General features: G+C 38.1%; 1 protein-coding gene across 2 annotated transcripts in view; it reads left to right on the top strand.

Moving 5' to 3' along the window:
• The window catches only part of FBXL17 (F-box and leucine rich repeat protein 17), a 310,951-nt gene that overhangs the window by 3,362 nt on the left and 283,799 nt on the right, over window positions 1–23,790 (top strand). For both annotated transcript variants that reach the window (XM_086770407.1, XM_086770408.1), the window contains exons 2-4: window positions 11,434–11,556; window positions 13,945–14,202; window positions 14,972–15,103. In XM_086770407.1, the coding sequence (XP_086626533.1) occupies window positions 11,434–11,556; window positions 13,945–14,202; window positions 14,972–15,103 (513 nt within the window). The remainder of the gene's footprint in view (window positions 1–11,433; window positions 11,557–13,944; window positions 14,203–14,971; window positions 15,104–23,790) is intronic.

The raw sequence follows: 23,790 nt of genomic DNA, 5'->3' as shown, positions 1-23,790 counted from the left end.
TGGAAAGAAAGGAAAATTTGTGGGTTGAGATAAAGACAATTTACTAAAATAGCAAAGGAAAACTATAATAACAACAAAATATAAGGATATTAAAACATACAAAATTATCTGTGTACATTTTGTCACCACCTGATGTCCCAATGACCAATACAGCCCATCCTGAGCAGTGATCACGGAAACGAAACTGAGCAGCAAGCAAAGGAGCGAAAGGGAGCCCGCAAGGTAGAGGGAATGATGCCAGCGAAAGAGGGAGAGGGATGGATGCCAGGAAGGCAGATACCTGCCCCGGCCAACCCCCACTTATGTACTGAGCATGACATTTATGGCATGGAATATGCTCTTTGGCCAGTTTGGGTCAATTATCCTGTCTGTCTTTCTCCCAGATTCCTGCATCTGCGCATTAGCGACACTTGGAAAGCCAGACAGTGTCCTTGGTCTCATTCACAACAACTGGTATTATCAGGGGGTTTGTCAACATTCTTCACACATGAAATCCAAAACATACCAGCTACTGCGAGGAAAATTAACTCCATCCCTGCCGAAAACAGGTTAAGACACAAACCGTAATACAAGGACAAGAGAGTCCGTTTTCAGAAGTCTCAGGAGCCAGATCCTGAGGTTTTTTGTTTGTTTCCCTTGATTCCTTCCTCTGTGACCTCCTGATGCAGCGGTGCTGGTGCAGGAATGGCTGTTACCCATGTCTGTATATGGGCTGGAGACAAGCCCAAAGAAACATTATAGGAACTCCTAAGTAGTATCTGACCACTTAGAGGTGGCTGCTGTGGGTTTGTTAGGTGCTGTTCTGTTGTTAAGCAGTTGTTAAGTCTCTCCTAAGTGAAGGATATGGGGCTGGATGGAAGGATTTGTCAGATTAAGCTTGGCCTAGAGATCATTGGATGAGCCCTACTGAATCAGCAGTGCAGTGTGCTGTTTGATCCTTTTCCCTTGGCTGGGGAAGAGATCTCTTCGCCAGTACGATGGGATAGAAGAACTGCAGTTCCACAGATCAAACAAGCCTATAGGTTGTTTTACTTTTCATTTGGTCACTGAAACATATCAGAAAAATGTGCTACGCAGTGGACAAAATTTCGTGTTCAAGCTTTGAAGATAAGGGTGATTACCTTTGACTAAAGGCTAATATAAATCTGTTCTCTTTAAAATCTGAGGGGCACTAAGGAATTATAGATCAGTCAACATGACTGTAACCTAGACAGATGTGTGAATGGGGAAAAAAAAGGGAGCTGTTTGTAAGTATACAATGCAGAAGACTAAAAAATCTTTTGCTGTGTTTCACTAAGTTTTCAGAACTCTTGTGCTATGTATCACAAATCTGTGCCTATAGCAATTTCACTGCTATTTATTTCTGGAAAGCAAAAAATAAATCTTCCTATTGTACCTGGTACTTCTTTGCACTGTTGCTGTTTAATCAAAAAAGTGAACTGGTGTAAAATGGTCTCCAGACTGAGTGAACTTAGTGATGTCCATTCAAACACCTTAGATTTCCTTTTGAACTGTATTAAGAGGAACTGTGCATGTAGAGCGTGGAAAGGAAGTTCTGTGCTGTGCTTGGTGCTTTTAAAGCCTCTGCTAGAGTACTGCATTAGATTGTGGCCACTGGGGTTTGCTTAAAAAACCCACAGACATATTGAAGAGGTACGAAAGGAGGGCTAGAGGTCGTGGAAACGTGGCCTGTGATGGAAGCTGGCAGAACCTATTCAAACTGAATGACACCTCTATTCAGAAAAAGTATTGAGATGCACTTTTTTGTTATGAGAAAATTGATAAAAAGTTCAACTGTATTCCTGTCCTTTGTCAAATAAAAAGAAATAATAAGCTTAATTTCATGTGAGGAAAACTTAGGTGAGATACTTGGAAGACACGAGTGTGAGAAATTTAAGTTGTGGCAAAGGTGGTTTCTTGTCTGTGAGATTATGTGAGAAGCTGGGATTTTTATTTATTAATTCTTTTTTTTTTTTTAACAACAAGGGGGATGTCTTTATCAGGGATGTTCTAAGTGTGCTTGAACTTACTTCAAAGCAGAGAAGTGTCTAGAATAGATGATCTTTTTGATGTCTTCTGTCTGTTTGCTGCTTTAATTTTTACAAAGCATGAACACTTGCTGCTCTGTCTGCAGCAGAGACCCTGTCACTTTTAGCTTAGAGCTGATGTGCTATACAGGGAAGATAAGAGTGTGTGTATATATATATGTGTATGTATTTTGTTTAACTTAAGGCTTTCCTAAATGTATTACTATTATTTAAGGCACTACTGGCTCCTTTTATTGCATGTTTACTCAACTTGTTTTACTTATTTTTCTCATTCTTCCCTTGCTGTAATATCTTACATGTTTACTTTTGTTGCTGTAATAGCTTACATGTTTACTTTTGCTAGTGTTGATACTAATTGCAGTGCTAGAAGCACTGCATTTAAGATTATCTAAGTTATATGAAGTGGTTTTGATAGACTAGAGTTAGGCCTTTCATTTTACCTTCTGATTTTTGAACACTGGCATTTATTTTTTAATAAACTTACACTTGAGAAGACTGAATATACCTGTTATAGTTGCCCTGTCATTTTTTTTTTCTGGCCTATTCACTAGGTAGAGGCATCAAAATATATCATTTAGATTGAACTTCATCCACAAGTTCATGGAGTCACTGTTGTAATACCACCTTTCTTTCCTTCTTGTGCTGGTGTTCCCATAAGTTTATCCTATCTAGAGTTTGTGTCGAGCTTTAGTTTTAGCACTGAGAAAAATGGAAAGGATTTTGAAACTTCGAGGCTGATGCAGGGAGGTAAATGTTCTTTTCTTCCAATCAGTATTATTCTGCCAGACTCATTTTTCTCTAGCAATGGACAACACAACAACATTGTTTTGTTGGGTTGGTGGTTTTTTGGGGGTGTTTTTGTTTGTTTGTTTGTTTGTTTTTTTCAATAAAGCTTACTGTCACCCTGTGATTGCAGTTGGGAAATGAACCAGCTTTAGCTTCCCTGTGTTGATGCTGAGCTTCTGGAAGTGCAGCTGAGGGGCACAGTTGTGAAGGAAGGGTATGCCAGTAGACTAGTAACAAAAGCAAAGTTAGTGTGTGGACATTATTTCAGTGATAAAGTTCTGAAAGGTGTCTTGATCTATTTTGTAACTTGTTGCAGAATTATAAAAATAAATAGGTATTTTTCTTTCCATAGGTGTGTGTGAAAAGGTGGCTTTTGTGTAAGCATGTATATTTTCACATTACAGAATGAGTTATGTGATGGAAGAGACAAATGTCTTGGAATTAAATTTCTGCTTTTCCTACAGGCAGATAGATGCCTTGACACTCAAGTCCCATGAACAACAAAACTTTTCTTAATGTTGTTTAGATGTTGCTTGGCTTGCTCTATATCACCGAAACGATGTTTATAGCATGGAGAAAACTAACAGATCACAAGTTATGTGGTGTTTGAATGCAAAGTAAATTAAATGAACTCTTGCTTTCGTTCACTGTTCATTTATTTGTTTCTTTTGTTCAAGGTGCCTGACCTATGTTTGATCTCTCACAGATTTTGGTATTTTTGGTATATTTAGTGTCTCTGTTTTTAAACTGTTGTGGTGATTCAGAAGCAGCATAGAATCATAGAACGTTTGGATTGGAAGGGACCTTAAAGATCATCTAGTCCAATCCCTCTGCTCTGGGCAGGGACACCTTCCACTAGACCAGATTGCTCAGAGCCCCATCCAACCTGGCCTTGAGCACTTCCAGGGATGGGGCATCCACAGCTTCTCTGGGCAACCTGTTCCAGTGCCTCACCATGCTCACAGTAAATAATTTCTTCTAAGTCTAAATCTGATCTAAATCTACCCTCTTCCAGTTTAAAGCCATTACCCCTTGTCCTGTCATTACATGCCCTTGTCAAAAGTCCCTCTCCAGCTTGCTTTTAGGCCCCCTTTAGGTACTGGAAGACTGCTGTAAGGTCTCCCTGGAGCCTTCTCTTCTCCAGGCTGAACAGCCCCAACTCTCTCAGCCTGTCCTCATGGGAAAGGTGCTTCAGCCCTCAGATCATCTTTGTGGCCCTCCTCTGGACCCTCTCCAACAAGTCCACGTCCTTATGTTAGGGGCTCCAGAGCTGGACGCAGTACTCCAGGTGGGGTCTCATGAGAGCAGAGTAGAGGGCGTGAAACATCTCCCTCGACCTGCTGGCCACATTTCTTTTGATGCAGCCCGGGACTGCAGTTGGCTTTCTGGGCTGTATGCACATATTGCCAGCTTGTGTTGAGCTTAATGTTCACCAGCACTCCCAAGTCCTTCCTCCTCAGGTTTGCTCTTGATCCATTCTCCCCACAGCCTTTATTTGTGCCTGGGATTGCCCTGACCCAAGTGCAGGACCTTGCACTTGGCCTTGTTGAACTTCATGAAGCTCTCACAGGCCCACCTCTCCAGCCTGTCCAGGTCCCTCTGGATGGCACCCCTTCCCTTCAGCATGTCAACTGCACTGTCTTTTAGTGAGGACAGTTGGGTTGTGAGTAAAACTTTATCAGTCCCTTTAAGTAAAGTTATTCGATTTGTTGTCAGAACCTTTTTGTTAGTAAGTGGCTGTTACGGGCAGTGTCTTGTCTCCCTTTTGTAACCTCTGTCTGCGTGCTCCTGCTGCTAGCTTTGTGCTCGGTAGAGTGATCATGCGATTGCTGAGTGAGTTGATTCAGCTGGCTATTCTGACACCCATCTAACCTTGCAAAACTTTTCCTCAGGATCAGCTGCCTGAAAAGACTTTCTCTGTGTACAGTCGCTAAATCCAGTGCAAAAATTCAGGTAACCAGGAGTAGGGGACTAGTAAACTGTTTGTATCACTTTTGACGACTGACACACTTTTCTTAATCACGAGAGCATTTTTTAAACTTAATTCCCTTTATGGGTATACTGAGGTTCCTTTCAGAGGTGTGTGCCTTGAGTACTTACATGTTTGTCATATACTCAGGTGCTCACAAATCATTTGTGTTACTTTAGTCACTTGAGGTTATGTGTGGATAAAGTGATGAAGCATCTTAAAAAAAAAAAACTAAGCAAATATTTCTCTGTCCTTTGTCTTCTGTTGATAGATGATTCTTTGATTTTTCTGAAACAGAATGAAACAAACTTTCATAAACATAAATCCACTGGAAGCTTAACTTCTGTAACAAATGCTGTGTTTAACAGTTCCGAGTAAAATGTCATGTCCTAAGCATGTTCCTTTTGTTAAATGGAATCATTTTTTATAATGAAACTTCAATTACTTGCTGAAAAAAATTGCACCCAGTTGATGAAACAAATGAGCAGTTTTCCAAGAATGAATGTATCAGTTTCATTAGGCACCATGAAATGTTTAAGTTTATATTTTAATGTTCTTCATATGTACTGTTGTAAATGCCGTGAACTTTCTAGTTTCAAAACAAATCTAGCTGATGCAATGTAATGGAAACAATTTCATAGATACCTATTTTTTTTTTTATATAAAAGATTTTTATTGAGAAAAGAAAGCTTCGTTCACAGAAATCCTTACTCTTCTAGTTAGATTGAAAGATCTTTCAAATGCAAACAATGGACAGAAATAGGAGATGTGTGGATCCGCCTTCTGTAATCTTTCTTCTGCTCTGGGACATATGGTCTATATTTTGTTTGTCTTCATAAAACTGTAACTTGTTATTAAAGTTACTAGTATCTTTAAAGAATGGTATTAGCAATCAACTGAATTTTCTTGCCTCTGTTCCTGAGGCAAGAGCTTCTTAAGTCTGTGCAATCACTAATTCTAACTCCTTGTTTGTGGTTTTTAAAGGTCTTTTATTTTTGATTAGGGCTTATCAAGTTGGTAAGTTAAAACTCTTTCTTGAATTGTTCTTACATTTACTTCATTTTTTATTTGTGTGATGTGAATTTTTGGTTTTGGAAAACTTGGTGTTGAGGATGTTTTATCAGTAAACGCACAATTTTCTACTATTGTAGTTTTTTCATGGTAACGCTCATGGATGTGATTGGCTTTTCATTATTTCCTCTCATTAGAAGTGCAGTTAGATACCTCCTTCACTTGACTGAACTTTGAGGAACTTAATTAAGTCCACAGTTACTGAATACTTACAGGTGAACTTAGGTTTAATACATAGGTTTATGATATTTAAGTCTTGTTAGTCTTTTCTTAAGATATTTGTAGGGTGTGGGTTTTTTTTTTGTTTTGTTTTGTTTTTTTTCCCCCACTATTGCTGCTGAAATGCCAATATTTAGTACAGAAGTTTAAAGTAGTCATTTTTGGATACATAGCTCTAAATATGTAGTGTACATTTAATGGAGAAACAGTGGGAAAGTGTTAAGTATAATGTCTGAAGACCATCATGTAGGGACTTGGTGGTAAAGGAGGCAATTACACAGAAGAACTTTTATTTCTAGCTTTTCTGGTTAGACTCTTCAATAATCATAGAATAGTTAGGGTTGGAAGGGACCTTCAAAGGTAATCTAGTCCAACCCCCAATATTAATTAATATTAATCAGCAGCTTCTTTCTCCCTTTCACATCCGTTGTCTTACAAAACATTTCTTCCAGAAAGCTAAAGAAAACCCCCAAACTTGGTCAGGTACTAGGTTTTTTTTTTTTTTGACAGTGTGCTGTGCAAGGACTTAATTTGTCTGGATAAAAATCTGTTGAACTGTCACCTGATCCAGGATTGTGGATTACCACGGGTGTGTGCAAACACACTGAAGGTGGTACTGTGGAATTAGTTGTGTTTTGTTACTTGAAGGTAAAATGACTTGTTTGCATGGATTTTCTCCTGTAAGGGATCTGTATGGTTGTATCTATCAAAGGATGTAAAATTAGACTGTTTGAATTGAGTTCGGCAGATTGAATGTGGTCTGACTGAAAGCCAGCTGTGTCTGTTAGTTGACTTTTCCTGTCCTGGGCATTGCATTTTTGGATTTTGTTTTCACTGTAGTCTTTAATGAGTCTGTGTGAACAGTTACTTCGAAGCAAGTGCTTGACTTCAAAAGAACTGACTGTGTCTGGAAGGTATGGTAAGGCCTCAGTGTCCCACTCTATGGGTGTTGGCCATTAGATAGGCTGTAGCCTGGAGGCTAAGAAAGTCTTTTGCATCCATTGAAGGGGAAGAAAAACCCACTAATCTTAATTATCCCTTGAAAGGTTGAAGCAGAAGGCACTGTAATCTGTTTTAGGAACTGGAGCTGAAAGAAGATGAGATGAAAGAGCAAGGAACATGAGTAGAGGTTTTTGTTACTTGTTTTGTAGAACTCTGCCTCTTGCCAGCAGGAAAAAAAAAAGTGTGAAATGCATCTAGAAAATACTATTAAACTTGTGTTGTTTGGGTTTTTTGGGTTTTTTTTGAGTGCTGAAGGATATTTCAGTCTCTCTGGTGCTTGAAAGGGGAATTAGGGCGTTGAAGGGTGAAAATTGAGTATTGAACATGCCAGTGTACATGCTAGAGCACAATTTTAATGAATTAAATGTGCTAACTAGTGGACCCATGAGGAAGTTATCTATCATAAGCAGGAGTTAAATGAACAGACTTGGGGATAGAAATGGTTTTAGCCTTCAGCTATATTTATACAACCTTGGGAATAAGAAAACAATTTAAAACTCGAGACAATTAAGCTGCCACAGTATCAGTATATATCTAGAGAATAAAACTGGATTAAAGGGTGGTGAAGGTTGGTGAGTTGTAGCATTTTATGCATTAATGTATTATTTTAACTGGCAACTAAAGTAATCCCTTAATGTAAGGATGATGTGCCACTATCCTGAAATATGTATAGGCTTTGCTCTTAATTTCCATTTAGTGTAATTCAATAGGTCTTCTTTTAACAGCTGCAAGCTCTGAAGAGAAAATGGTGTTTTACATGGCATTATTCAGAATCTTTTTATAGTTGGAACTTTTGTAGCTACTGCAGACAACAAAACCAGCAAGGCCTTGTCTTTGAACATGTACCACTTCTGTGACTTCTCTCTGTGCTGGGACTTCTGCAGTGGCTTTGTCAGTGGCTGCATTTCCCCCTCCTCGCTTCACTCTGGTGATCATTTCTCAATAAGTCAGTTTGCAACACCTGTACACTCCTTGCTTGTCTCTGCAGCTAGAGTTAAGTACAATGTGGACTAAAACATGACCACAAATGCTTTTGAACATTTCTTTCCAAATAATTATTTTCTGTGCAGAAATGTTGTTTGTGTCAAAATACTGAATCAGACTTGCTTCTTTTTTGTTTCGGCATTGCTACTGCTGTGTCTCATGCAGTAGCAAAGCAGCAGCAGCAGGTCTTCTGTGATTTGTGAGGGCTTTCAGCTTTTGGTAGGATGGTAGTTGGAACAAAAGTTATTTAAGGGCTTTCATATTCACAGTGGCAAGAGTTTGCTGTGTTCTTGATTTGAGAACTGTAAGCTCTTGTTTCTCAAAGTGAAGGTAGTGTTTCCACAAATAAACATATTTATTTCCCACTGTAGCAAAGACTAGTTAAAGCATTTTATAATGCCAGCCTCAGCATCCCTTCTTAGTATTACCTGGAGTCAGTCTGATGACGTGCGGAAAGCAGACTCCACAATCTGTGAGATTGTAAAGTAGGTATGTTTATTCGGCGCCGGGCAGCACGGGGTGGGGGGTAGTCCCGCCAAAATCGTGCGCGCCTGGCGTGGCAATTCACTTTGAATTTTATACAACCAAGTGTTACATATCCATGAAGTTAAAAAAACACGCCTATACATATGCATGAGCTATCCCCGCTCCGTATTAAAATTAGTTCCAAGAGGTCATTTAGGTATTACAATTAGTTCCAAGAGGTCATTTAGGTATTACAATTAGTTCCAAGAAGTCATTTGGCCAGTTTTAGCTGGCTCCTGAAGGAGGCCCCTTGGTTCTTATCAGGACTGTCCTTGTGTGGGAGGTGCAGGACTTCTCGCAGGAGACCCCTTGGTTCTTATCCGGACTGTCCTTGTGTGGGAGGTGCAGGACTTCTCACTTCAGATAAAGAGTTGAAAGCACAAAGCAAGGCCCCTCGGTTGGGGAATGCAAGACTTCCCCCCCCCCGGGTAGTTTTTACAATAGCTAGTTAGCAAAGCATAAAGCGCCATTTATATTAGCATGCACAGCAATAATCAATAAATGCCATATCTATTAAAGTTTCCTTAGCCCCTCTTCTCACTGATGTCCCTCTAAAAGTAACATGGGTCATATTGCCTGGTTCTCTTCTGAGGTTTTTATAACTGTTAAAAGATGCAGTCTTCTGTTTCATACTGCTAGTAGGAACTCAAGTTTCCTGCTACTTTTAGTAACTTAGAATTGCTGAGAATCATCAGACTGTCATCTTTTTGTATCTTAGAATTACACTTTTGCAGTAGGAATGTCCGATGCCAAATTACCACTTACTCTTTAGTGCTGTTTGCAGTCTTTCTGGGGATGATAGTATTTTTTGAGTGCTGATCACAGCCATGTCCTTGCTCTGTGTGTGGATACAGACAAAGAACTGCAGGAAGGAAGCAGGCATTGATTGTTTCATCCGCACTTCTGTCTGCTCGTGTTCAGCTGATGCTCTAATATGAAAGATCCGTTGACTGTGGTAATGGTCAAGCAAAGGCCTGCAGGAAATTGTGCAGGGTTCATGCACAATCCTTCAGCACTGTGAGCAGTCTTACTTAAGAGATTGTAAGTTTTTCATAGCTAGAAGAAGATGAGAGTGATAAATCTTGCAAGCATTTACAGGTGGTGAATTCGATTTTTTTTTTTTTTTCCCTTTATTATACTTTGCAGATTTTTTAGGAATAGTCAATCAGTTCCCCTTTGCTAAAGGGTCTGATAGGGATATACACGTTTAAAACTGCCAAGCTAAGCCATCCCCCTAGAACAAGGGGACGGTAATGGTTGTTATTTTTGACAGTTGATTGCCTAGTCTGTTCTAAAGGCAGCCAATGGTGGAGATTCTGTAAGTTACCAGGTATTATATTCCGGTGCTTCATTGTGCTTAGTTTGAGACTAACTGTCGTACGCATAACAAAGAAAATGAAAATGTTGTTCTCTCTAGTTTGTTTACCTCCTTTCCTCTCCCTTTTCCTTGGTTAAACAATCTTAGTCTTTTCTTTGAATGCTTTTGTGTTTTCTAGATCTCAGTGCTTTCCTATGGACACTGTCTAATATTTTCAGATTTTCTTGAGCGCATTGCCTGAGGCTGGCTATAGTGCTTCTACTTAGTACTTGATGTCCTCATCAGTTGAGTGGAAGGACTGTTTCATGTGTTACAGTCTATATTCCCATGTAGGTGTCTTAATGCCTTACAGGATGACATGTATATTAAAGTTTATTTGTGGTTACAGGGTACCTTCATATGTAATAGTAATTTATGAGCCTTCCATGAAGTTACAGTTTATTCTTTTTTGGAGGCTGCTGTAGTGCTCAAAACTTTGGGGTATAAAATACTAATTTTGTGCTTCATTTCCTTGTATAACACTGATTTGCTCTGCTGGTCTGCTCCACCATCCCATGCCCCCTTCCGACAAGACTGATGTTTTGATACATTTATGACTCTTCCTTTCAATTAATTTAAAAAATACAATGAAGGTTTGTTTGGTGTTTTTTTTCCTATCTGAATCAGAGCAGGAATGAAAACACCTGTTAAATGGCTTGCAGATAACCATAATAGAATCATAGACTAATTAGGCTTGGAAAAGACCTTTAAAGGTCATCTAGTCCAGCCCCCCTGCAAGGAGAAGGGACATCCCCGACTAGATCAGGTTGCTCAGAGCCTCATCCAACCAGCCCTGTTTCCAGGGATGAGACATCCACCACCTCTCTGGGCAACCTCTTTCAGTGTTCCCCCATCCTCATTGTGAAAAAACAAAAAAAAAAAAATCAATCTTAAGTCTAAATCTGCCTCCTTCTGTTTTAAAACCGTTACCACCTGTTTTATTACAACAGGTCCTGCTAAAGAGTTTCTCCCTGTCTTTCCTGTTAAGCCCCCTTTAGGTACTGGAAAGCTGCTATCAGGTCTCCCCGGAGCCTCCTCTTCTCCAGGCTGAACAGCCCCAACTCTCTCAGCCTGTCCTCATAGGAGAGGTGCTCCTGCCTGCTGATCATCTTCATGGTCCTCTGTGAGCTAGTATTTGTGTTTGTAGTTGTTTAGGTATACCATCTCAGAAGCACATTTAAAATATGGTCTAAGAAAGGAGTGCTTAAGTAGGATACATTATTTGTTGTTTTGGTTGTGGTAGTGTGACAACTTAATATTGTCAGCTGTTGTGGCATGCAGGGTGTTTTGTTTTGGTTTTTTTTTTTTTTTAGTCCTTGACTAATCAAGTTGGCAATAAGTTCTAGAACTGTATATTGCAATGCATGCTAGTACTTTTCTGTCTTTTACAAGACAGGTTAGTAATAAAATATTTCTGTCTCTAAAATATGATTATTTCTGACAAATAATGTTTTTTTTCCCTTCCTTTACAGATATTTTCCAATTTATCCCTGAATGAGCGTTGCCTGTCAGCATCATTAGTCTGCAAATACTGGCGTGACCTCTGTTTAGATTTTCAGTTTTGGAAGCAACTGGATCTCAGTAGTCGTCAACAGGTATGAAGATATCATAGTGGTAAAAATGTGTTTTGATGACTCAGAGTTTGTTCTCAAAACTTGTAGTCTTGACTAAAGGTAAACAAAAGAAAGCCATAAAATGGTGATGTCTGTGCTTTTGGGGAATTTTCTGCTAGAGGCTGAAAATGTCTGGACCCTTAGATTAACTTATTTGAATGTAGCTTCTTTTGACTGCAGTCAGTTATTAAAACAGTGTGAGGAAAAGTGCTGTTTGAAATGGATTGTGTGTTACCTGTCTCAGGTCTGCATCAGGTACTGGTAGTTCATTCATAAGAACTACCAGATCTCATATTGGTTGAAAGGCGTACGTCAGCTTTTCTGAGGATGCTCTAGTTTGAGGAATAGTCACCTGACTGATGCTTGCTCTGTTTCTTTTTAACAAGTTTTCTTTATTTTTTTTTCAAATGATGTGACTTGTACTGATCAGAGGAGAGATTGTGTCTTTTTAGGCCTTTAGCCAATCCCAGAATTCAGTATACCTGGGGTTCATGGGGTTTGTTTAGGGAGATCCTTACAGAGCCTAGCCTTAGATTGTTTACGGTAACTTTCCTCCTTGGAAAACTTTTTTAAGAAGGCCTGTGTTGTTTTGCAACCCTCCTTAGGTTTCTTGTTACTTAGTTACTTGCAGAGGTTTATAAAACAATTTATTGAGAGTTTCATGAAAATACAGGGTGCAGGGGAAGCAACCATTGGAGGGTCCCATTTGAAGAAGCAGCAACACGAATTCGTCTGTGTTGGATATAAAGAGTATACATGGGGTATTATTTTCAGATCACCAATGCATAAGAAAGCATGCAAATTCTATTGCTTTTAGAGTTACTAGTTAACATGTTTCTGAACAGCTGTGGAAAAGTTATATAGCAGATGGTTTGATTTTTCTAAAATGACACCAAAGTAGTTTCAGACCAGAAGTCCATTGTTTTTGTTCTGTAGGTACAGTGTGTCAAATCAGTCTTTCTTCTTCATTGTCTTGAGGTGTATCCTTATTTCTTCTACAGAGTTTTAGAATCTTTTTGCCTATTAGATAAGTTGGGATCTCACTAAAGTCTATCAGTTGTGGCATTGTCCTAGAAAACCTATCCGAATTTTCTGAGTTCCTAAATCGATATTAAGTGCAAATGTTATTCTTCTCTGTAGGGAGAGTTTGATAATTTGGGTTGTTTTTTTTTTTTTTATTGTTGCGTGGGGTTTTTTTGGGGAGGTGGTGTGTATGTGTTTGCTTAAGCATTGTTCGTGGTTTTTGGCGGTGCTTTTGGTTGGTTTTTTTTTTTTTATTTTTTCTTTTTTCCAGTTTGTCATACTTTCTAGTTAAGAGCTGCCTGATGAAGTAGCAAGGAAGAGGTTTAGACTTCTTACTAATGGAAAACAGATCAAATGCAGCAAAGGAAATGTGTGTTTCTCAGCTGTGTAAGAGAAAAACAAAAGGGATTTGTGTTGCTCTCTTATCCTCTCCAGGCTTAAAACTAAATCCCATCTGCTCTAAGTGGTGGATAAGTATTCCTGTTTTTGTTAGAAAGACTTTTGTCATATGTCACTTCAGGTTTTTTTGAAACAAAACTTGTAAAGTGAAGGAGATCTATGCATTGTGTCTTACACACTTTGGTTTTATTTGTTTTATTTTAACTTATAAGCTTGAGAAGGAAGAATATCTTGTGTTTCTTACCAGCTCTTAAAATTATCAGTATGTTAGCTAACTACAATGTGTACAGGTACAAAGTGGATAGAACCTTTTTTTCTTCAAACGAGCTCTGGGAAGATAGACATTTAACTGATTTAATGGTCTTTCATAGGCCAACACTTAAAATATGCAAGTATTCTGTTTTAAAACGAGGAAACTTTTGGGTTTTAGTTAGCTTTTTTTTTTCTGTTACTATAGTCTTTCTTTCTCATCCATTTCATTCACTGCTACCTTAGGTGACTGTTTTCCATTGTTAAGAAGACCATTGTTACCTGCATCACTGTAATATTTGTGTGCTGACACCTGTTTTTCGATGATTAGCAAATCCTAAGTAAAAACCTGTTGCATTTCAGAGACATAAAAACTTTGTCTGTAAATGCTGCCTTAGGGACTTAAGTTGAATGCTGCGATAGAAGAGCAAGCAAATCCTTTTTTTTCTAAAGGATGGAGGATTCTTTGTCTACAGTATGAAAAGGACCATTAACTATTCTCTCCAAGTGCTGGAGCAGAATTCTTTAAAGATAACTGTAAAACTGATTATACTGGTATGCTCTTACTTTGGAAAATGAATGTTTTCATTCATCCAATAGCTTATGGAAATCCATCTTACAAATAGAAGTTTTTGTGCTAATGAAATTAAATATGTTTATGAAAGAAGTTAAATTTGAATATTTGGATTTTCTTTGCAGGTCACAGATGAGCTGTTGGAAAAGATAGCATCAAGAAGCCAGAATATTACCGAAATCAATATTTCTGATTGTCGCAATGTATCTGATACAGGAGTATGCATATTAGCAATTAAATGTCCTGGACTCCTAAGGTATACTGCCTATCGGTGTAAACAGCTTTCTGACACCTCTATTATTGCAGTTGCCTCTCAGTGTCCTCTTCTTCAGAAAGTGCATGTGGGCAATCAAGACAGACTCACTGATGAAGGCCTAAAGCAGGTAACCATCCATTCCACAAATGTGTTTTGTAAATTTAGTATCTTTCAACCTCTTGCCAGGTGCAAAAAGGGACATGGAAGAAGGTATCCTCTTCTAGAATTTAATTAAAATCAGATTACCTCTTCTACTGCAAAAATAGGTTCATGGATATGTTCTTCGTGCAGTAAATGCTGTAGAGACTGTATGTACTTCTTTTTTCTTAGTATCCAAGGGATTAAATGATCCCTTCTGTAATGAAATCTCTAGTTTGACATTCTGCACTTCACCTCTGGCTGATTCAATTTTCCTGAGCTTAATTAATCTTTGGAACCAGTGTTTAAGTAACTCTTTTTTGCATCATGAAAGCCGAAGGTGACAGAGATCTTTATTTGTTAGGCATGCAGGAAGGTTTTATCAACACTCTGTCACTTGTGTGAAAGGAGCATTTAGAGTAAGCTATGAAATAGTTTTGTTAAATCAAATATGCTGTCAGTGGTCTAGCATATAGCATTGTTAGCTACTTATATATATGCTCAATAAATAACTTAGGTCTTATGTACTGCTTTCAGCTCCATTTTGTTGACTGTAGTTAGCAAGTTCACTTTGTCATGTGTGTGATTATAATCCTTGTTTGTGTACAGTACTTACAAAACCTGGAAAGGAAGATTAATTTTAAGGGGGAGTGGAGAAGCAGAAAGAAATCTTAACTCCCAACCCTACATTTCAGTCAAATCCTGTTGTTTTTTTTTCCTTTATTCTTAAATACTTGCTTTGATTTCATTAATTGCAGCTGGGTTCAAAATGCAGAGAATTGAAAGACATTCATTTTGGGCAATGTTACAAGATCTCAGATGAAGGAATGATCATTATAGCTAAAGGCTGTCTGAAGTTGCAAAGAATATACATGCAAGAAAACAAATTAGTAAGTACATGTCACGTTGTTTTGTTTTGTTTTGTTTTTTTTTCCACTGTGTTTTCATTGTCAAAGCTTCCTCTTTGTGTCTATTTAAAACTTTATTCTGAACAGCTGTTTTGTTGAAAGTGATTTGCTTAAAAGTGTTCTATGGCTGTGAAAATTTAGATTCTACAGAGATAGCTCAGATGATGATTCAAAGTACAACTTAAGCTAATGCTGTTTCAGATACATATTAACTTTTGGTTTTGACATGACATTCCAGAAGTAATTGTTTGGAAGATGCCTGATTTGTGTAGGAAAATACTTAGTCCATATGGAATATTTCTTTTGTTTACACTTGTATGTTTTTCTACAGTAAGAAGTGCAAACTTACGTAGACTGAAATATTTTTGGAGGCTGGGTTCTTGACTAAAAATAATACGCTCTGATCTTTTCTTGAAATATGTCACTTTCTCATCAGGGTGCAGCAGAGTAGTATGCCTGTGCTACTAGAAGGAAATTGTTGAGGACTAACAAAGGTCTTGTGTCCTAGTTAAAAGTGGTCTCTGAAATTATGAAAGCTATTATGTACTAAATGGTATAGTAGAGCACTGGCTTTATTTTTTTTTGTTTTTCATTTTTTCTTGCAAGTAAGTAGAAAAATTTGCTTGCAATTGAATTCTTAACTATAAGCTAATGTCAGGGTTGTGGCCTTTAGTTTGAAAACTGCTGAAGTGGAAAAAATAAATTGTGTTTGTAAGAAAACAGCGTACCTTGTACTCAGAGTCATTTGATATTTGGCTTCAAATAGACAAATACTAATGCCTACGATGGTTCCTTTGAGAATGATTTCTATTTAATAAAGAAAAAGCCATTCATTGGTTTCGATCAGGATTGTAGGAAGTTGAGAAATAGGAGATAATGACCAAAACTGAGATCTCACAATATTTCAAATGCAGAAAAAAAGGGTTTGTGTCATTCTCTCATATCAAAACAAAGTCTTGAGTACTGTCAAAATTAGTCCCTGTGATACTTATCTTAATATATTAAAATCTTCTAACTAGGAAAAAAAAAAGAGAGAGAAATGGAAATTCTAGAGCCTGGAAGGAAACGATAATCCTCAAAAATTAACTGGAGAAAATGGGAAAATTCAAAGTATTATTTATACATGAATGAAAGATGAAAAACCTGTTGTGCATATTCAAAGTTTGCATAATTGTACATGAAAGTTTACTTAATTGTATGTTAAGATTATTTTATGTATAAATACCTACATAAGTTCATGATTGTGGGAGAATATGAGTAAGGTTTTAATTTGACATTCCTTGCCACTGAAGTTTTTATTCTGTTTTGTAGTCTGAAATGTAACCTAAGAAATTGACATTACAATTGTTAGCACTTATAAGTTCTGTGGTTTTATTACCTGAAATGTCACCGAAGTTCTCAGTTGAAATACGACTTAGGAAGTATCTTCCTGTTTTTAAGGCAATCAGGAAAGATATTCTTCACTTGCCCTTTAGTCGCCTTTGTTATTGGAAATATAACATTAATTTTCATTGGAAATAAGACAAAAATACGTACTCTCATGTGAATAAGAAACGGCTTTTAATTATTATATAATTTCTGAAAATTTGTCAAATTATTTATCATTGCTAACCCTTTGCACAATTTTTCATGAATGTAGGGTGTGTTTTGGTGTCTGATTTTGTTTAAAGCTGCTGCCCAATCTTAACTTTCAGGAGAAAATAAACTTGTGGCAAAGTTGGTTTAGGCTTGTAAAGTCCTAATTCAGCTGCTTAAATTTTGGTCTAGAAATGTAAACGTGAAATAAGTTATAAAGCTGTTATGAACGCCAGAGTATTGAATCTTTGGAACAAAATAACAGTTGAATGATTCCACTAGATTACAAAGCTAGAGAAGCTGATGTGCTTTCCCTTTGCTAGAGTCAAGAGCCTTTCAAATCTTGCTGAAAGTGTAATTTTGTGTAATGAAGCAAGACACCTTGTAAGAAGTTCTCATGCAGTTTAAAATACAAATTTTCACCTTCCAAAATAATAATAAAAAAAAAAGATAGGAATTGCTTAATGCTGCAGAGTTAGCTTAAAAGGGAGTAGTGATTGGTGGCAAATAATAATGCACTGTTTGATTTGTCGAATTCTGTGGGTTGCTTTTTTTAAGACTGCCATCTCAATAAAACCACTGTTAATATTTGCTGTGGCACATCTTCCTATTCTTTCGGTGAAGAAGGTGGTTTGGGGAAATGTATGTTGTGTGTTTGTTTTCAAAATAAGTAAGTATACACTCTCTGAAAATCAAATACTCTGTGGGAAGAAAAGTATGCTTGACATACAAGAGTTTGGTTTATGTATTTGAGGTTCACGGATTGTCAGTCTGCTATAGGAAGAAGACTCCTTTCCACCCTCCCTGCCCCTTCTTTTGAAACAGCTTCTGTAGCTTCCATGTAAGTGCTGTAAATCGAGTCTGTGTGTTTTGTTCTTTATTTTCTTCTTTCTTCCTTTTTCAGAGGTGCTTAAAATCATGTGACTCTTAGAGGAAATTTCTATTAATTTAAAAATGTGTAGTCCATTATAGATAGTACACGATGGTTGGGTTTTCACGTAGGCTTGTCACAGACTAGTAGATTTTATACTTCAAAAATACATCTATGTAGGGGCAACCAGCAGCTAAATAATGCCTTTGTGAGTGTTACTTTACACTGAAATGTGAATCAGGCAACACAGTTCAGTTGCTTCATCTGTTGCTAAGTAACTCCATTATCAGACCGCTGAGCAGAAACAGAGAAAGAAGAATTTGTGTTCTGATTGTTTAATATACTAGGCATTTCACAGAAAAATAGACTCTTTCTTTGAAATGCTGATAATGTCCTGGTAATAAGTGAAAGCTGCAAATAATAACCTGCAAAGGATATGTGACGAAAAAGTTAACATTGCAGAGCTAAGTTAACAATGCAAGGTACTTGTTGTTTGCATAACTATTTATGATTTCTATCTCTTCAAAATACATTTGTTTTCCCTCTGTCCCTTGAATGTAAGAGTAATTGTATGCAAAGCCTCTTTTCTGAAGCATTGGAACCTACTGGGTAAAAAAAAAAATTGCAGGACTTACGAAGTGTGCCAGTATATTGTGTTGTCTTTACTTACCTGTCCCCAAGCAGTCTGATACAATCAATCTCACAGAAATTCAGTGTAAATGGAAGAACAGATTATAACTGTCCAGACTGTCATAGTTCAGCCCCGATCGGGACCAGATTACACAGTCTCTCTCTCACTCCCCCCACCCTCCGAGAGAACTGGGAGAGATAATATAAGGAAAAACGGCTCGAGGTCTGAGATAAGGACGGGGAGAAATCCTTAAAGTTACCGTTATGGGCAAAACAGACTGGACTTGGGGAAAACTATTCATTTATTACTACAAACAGCAGGATAATTAGACAGAGAACAAGATAATCTCCCTCCACCCCTCCCTCTCCCCAAGCTTAACATTATCTCTACTACCTTACCCACTGAGCGGCACAGGGAGGGAGGAGGGAATGGGGGTTGCGGTCAGTTCATCACACGTTGTTTCACAGCGCTGCTTCATGGTCGGGGGAAGAACTCCTCACATTCCTCCCCTGTTCCGATGTGGGGTCCCACCCATATGCCACAGTCCTTTGTGAAACTGCTCTGCCGTGGGTCATCTCTTCCACGGAGTGCAGTCTCTTCAGAACAGCTGCCCCAGCGGGCCCTCCATGGGCCACAGCCGCCTTCAGGCATCCACCTCCCCCGGTGTGGCGTCCTTCAAGGGCTCCAAGCGGATCTCTGCTCCTCCGTGGACTCACTCCATGGGCTGCAGGGGGACAACCTGCTCCAGCATGGTCGTCACCACAGGCTGCAGGGGAATCTTGGCCAGGAGCCACGTTACTCCTCCCCCTCCTTCTGAGCTGACCTTGGCGTCTGCAGCCATTCCTCTCACAATAAAAGTTCTTCACAACAGTCTGGCAGACGCCTCTCAGAATCTCTTCACATCATCCAGCTCATCTCCTCTCCACTTCTTGCAGCCGGGCCGGGCCGAGTTGGGCCCAGTCGGCCGCCTGGCAGGAGGCCAGAGGGTGAGGCCTGCAAGGCCTATGAGGCCTGCGCCTCCCCCTCTGTGCCTCTGGCCCCGCTCAGCTTCCTCAGGTCTTCTTTTCTCTCTTTCTCTCTTTTTTTTTTTTTTTTTTTTTTTTTTTTTTTTTTTTTCTCCTGTTTTCCCCTTCTTAAATACGTTATCACAGAGGCGTTATCACGGAACATTCTGCTACCAGTCAGCTCGGCCTTGGCCAGCAGTGGGTCTGCCCTAGGCCCGGCCGAGTCCACTGAACAAAGGGGAGCAACTTCTAGCAGTTTCCTACAGAAGCTACCACCTTAGGCCCTCCCTCACTAAACAAAACCACAACACTGACAAAACTAGGAATTTCCTAGGTTCTTGGTTGAGTTTTGTTGAACTTCTCATTTTATGGTCATGGCTGGAATTGAATGCTATGAGTGTAACTTCCATGTTTGACCCATGTGAATGAAGCTAGTGGAAGATGGTGGCTAATTTCATGGTTAACTTCCAGCCAACCCCTCTTCTGTCCTTCCACTGCAGATAGGCAGTACATAGCTTCAGCTGAAAAATCAGAGTACTCCACATGAAAGTGCAGTACTCTCCCTGAGACGTGAAGTGGGGCTGTACTTAACTAGAATTGTCAAGGAAAATTAACACTTCTCATTGGAGCCTTTCCTAGAAGAATGCAGGCCTAAAAGGTTTTAAAGATTTTGTGACTTCTTTGTAGAGAGATGCAGAATAAGTTTGTGACTGTAGTGCACACAATGGGAAGGGTTGCCCTCAGAAGCAACTTTTTACAAGCGGTGTGTAAACTCTCAATTTCCTCATTGTGAATAGAATAGACGTAGATTTGGGAGCTCCATTTTAGAACTGGGAAAAAGCTTCTCCACTTAAATACATTGATTTTTACACATTAGTTTATTTTTCATTGCCTTTCCTTAACTGAATGACTTGATGGCTAAAATTATAATACGATGGTTGCTGAAACTTAGCAGACAAGAGTTACAGATTTGTACCTCCCTATTCTATCCATTTTGTGTGTTTTTTTCGTGATGAATTAGGTGTGGATGAGGAGAAGGAACTTCTAAAGATGAAGGGAGATGAGAGTTTTTGGACCCTGTAACTGGATTACTGCATTCCTACCTGTCTGCTTTCTTTCCATCCTCTCTTTTCTCTTTCTCAAGCTTATTTAGGGGTAGATGGGAAATAGCACTGCAACTAAGCTACTACAGTTGAAATGCTGGCAGCGTTTCTCACTTTCAGATAAAGTGATCTTGTGAAATAGGTGGCTTAAAGACAAACCATTTATCTGATGTTTCCCAGGTAAGTTCATTAATATGGTTATGGTCTAACTTGACCATGTTTCTAGTTCCTTGTTTGTTTTTTAATTCTGTCCAGGATCAGTGTCTACTATGAGTGGAGGACATTTCGTAACAACCAAATTTTGGCTCAATTGGCAGTGTGTTTGATAGTCTTCTTTTCATGCTGGTTGTGTAAGAATGCTTTTATAGTAAATATTTTACAGGTAATTATTTAATGGTGTTTTTAAAGATGAGTATTTTTTTTAGTGTTCTGCCCACCTTTGCAGTTTGTAGCAGATAATACAGAGTAGAAATCCATATTAACTCTGAACATGTTTGATAGAAACTCTAATACTTAAGATATGTGAATAATATACTTTTTGAGTTTCAGTAAAAAAGAATTGAGATAGACTAAAACAAACATTTCAGTTTTATGTCATATAATTACTTAACATAGACGTTTAAAGCATTGACTGGAATCAACCTAGTATAAAAATCTGTAGAACAAAATAAACTTAACTTTCATGTTTTCTGAATAATCACAGTGTAGTTTAATCTGTTTTATTTATCCATATATGTTTTCCTGAGATTCCACCACCTGCTTCATTCTTGACTTTGGAAAGCAGCTCACTTTCTTCTTCATACGTGTCAGCTACAAAACACTTACTTCAGGAGAGTGCCCAAAGGCTGTTGTGCATGATACAGGCCAGACGGGGAGAGGAGAGAGTACTTTACTCTGAGTTTATCCTAGTCAAATAATTTGAGGAGAAAAGTCATTATTATGAGGCGTATAAACTGCACATCATTTGATGATATAACTACTGAAGTTTAGAATATGGAGAGAGAACTTACTTTTTCCACTGGTGACAAGTAAATGAAAGAGACTTTTGGGGAAAATTATTCCTAAAGACTGATTTCCCTGCCTTTCCCCACAGCCCAACATGTTCCATATACTATTTCAATGTTTGCATATAATTACTTAAAACTGTTCTTCTACTTGGAGAGATTTCAGAAAAAGCATAATTTTCTCATGCTTCTTCAGGAATGCTTTCCCAAAATACTTTCTAACTAGCTTATTTCATTGTTTTGAGGTTTTGAAAACAGCTACAGTTCTTGCAGACTTTTCCCCTTCAATTTGTTTTTTTGTTGTTGTTGTTTTTTTTTTTTTTTTTAAATTAAAACCTCATGTTCTCCAGGAGAGTGTTAGTGATTTTCTTTGTCAACACAGAACACACATATAGGACTAGTTACTTGCTAAACATATGCACAAGTAGTAAGGATGATGCCAAAACTGATATTGATTTCTCTACTATATGTCGTAGCATAGAAGATTATCTTCTGTGGAGTGTTAAAGTAGAGCTTTCTGAAGCAAAATTCCTTACAGGTTACATTGTTGGTAGTGTTCACTGGTAAGGATAAAGTTCCTCTCGTAATGTGTTTGAGCAACTAAAATACATATACATCAAAAACTACTAATGTACCCTAAAAATAATGTTCAGTGCTTTAAAAATACATTGAATAACTATACTAAAACTGAGCTATGGCAAAACATGATTTCATAAGAACTGTTTGAGACATCTGTTCAGTGTTAAAAACCACGTCAGAAAGTTAGTCTTTCAATAAGCTTCCCTTCTTAAACATCCACTTTGTTCATTTTTACAACAAAATAAAATGATTCAATTATTTCTTTGAAATCTAGCTGATACAATGGTATCTTTCATTTCTAAACTGATACAATGGTATCTTTCATTTCATCTTTCTAAACAAATTTTATTTGTTTAGAACTGTTACATGTTGACTTGGGCAGTTTCTGTAATACAGTTCTTAAGATAAAACATTCATGCTGAATTTGATGTTAATAGAGGAAAAAAGGTGAAGATTGTGTGCTTGCGCATAAATTTGTATTTGCTGTAAAGGCATTTGAACCACTATAGAGATGTCAGACTTTTATTTTCTATATAAATGTTTCTGCAAATAATCTGGCAACAAATACAATACTTTGTTGTCACCCTTAGGTGGCGATATTGACTTTGTAATGGTAACAGGTCTTTGAGTCCTTGCTATAGTGAATTGCCGATATACAGCAGATAGCTTCTGAACGTTGTACTGATTTCACAGATCCTGTTTTCTCTTTGGTTCAACTGCCAGGATCGCTGTTAAGTATTTCTCAAATGTCTTCAAACTGTTAGTGTGACAAAGCTTACTCAACTATAAAGCAATTGACTCTTGCAGTATAGTTATGTGTATTCTTATCAAAGTACTTGAATAGGTTTGCTTTGTGTAGTTCATTAAATATTAGCAAAGAGGAAGGAGAAAACTGATAGATTTTGGAACGTTTTGAAATATTTTGTGTTCTTTTAAAATAGAATGAGCTTGAAGAACATAGAATGGAAAAGTGTGTATCTTGTAACGGGTTGCCCAGAGAGGTGGTAGATGCCCCATCCCTGGAAACATTCAAGGCCAGGCTGGACGGGGCTCTGAGCAACCTGATCTAGTCAGAGATGTCCCTGCTCCTTGCAGGGGTGTTGGACTAGATGACCTTTGAAGGTCCCTTCCAACGCTAACCCTTCTATGATCTGTGCTAGATATAGAGTATAAAGCAAATGAGCTGAAAGTAACTGCTATTGGAGATCCTGAGGGAAACCTTGGAGAAAACCAGCTGTTTTTCCTTGTTTGCTTTTTATTCATTCCTAGATTAGACCGCCTTCTGTAATGATAATGCAGTTTTGAACTGGTGGCTTCTTAAAGGCTGAGAATGTGTCTTCTGGGGATGCTTATTTAGGAACACAACACAAGAAGCTTTGCTTTTTGAAGCAAATTATTTTATGTACGACTTTGTTTAATAGTGTGGATCTTCTTTTTTACTACATTAATTTTGTTTTTTAGCAGTACTTCAGCTATCTCCCTCTGCATTTATACTTCAAGGATACGTGTCAGAGGGGCAAATGAGTTCTGGTTAAGCCCTTAATGTCAGATAAGTTAGGAGACCCTTAAAGTAATAAGTTTCAGCTTAATGCTTAATGTTACATTTTGGGTTTTAAATTTTTTGAAAATGTTTTTCTTTGTTGTATTCTTTAAAAAACATCTTGCCTGTGCAGGAGGAAATCATACTCAAAAGTTGCGGAGTGTGGGGATTTTCATTTGTTTTGAACATTTGCTAATGCTTTCATCTTTCTGTATGATTTCTGTCCCCCATCCTGCCCCCTCCAAATATTTGTCTCCAACAGGGAATCTTTGTATTTAAGCAGGTGAAAGAAAATTTCATTTTAACCTGAATTCAGTGTTTGTGAAACTCTTCAGACTGACAGCATTAGAAACTGAAGTCCT

The sequence above is a fragment of the Chlamydotis macqueenii genome, chromosome Z, assembly GCF_036417535.1.
Source record: "Chlamydotis macqueenii isolate bChlMac1 chromosome Z, bChlMac1.mat, whole genome shotgun sequence".
Classification (NCBI taxonomy): domain Eukaryota; kingdom Metazoa; phylum Chordata; class Aves; order Otidiformes; family Otididae; genus Chlamydotis; species Chlamydotis macqueenii.
The sequence above is the reverse complement of the archived record's forward strand: the minus strand, read 5'-3'. Positions and strand labels throughout refer to the sequence as shown.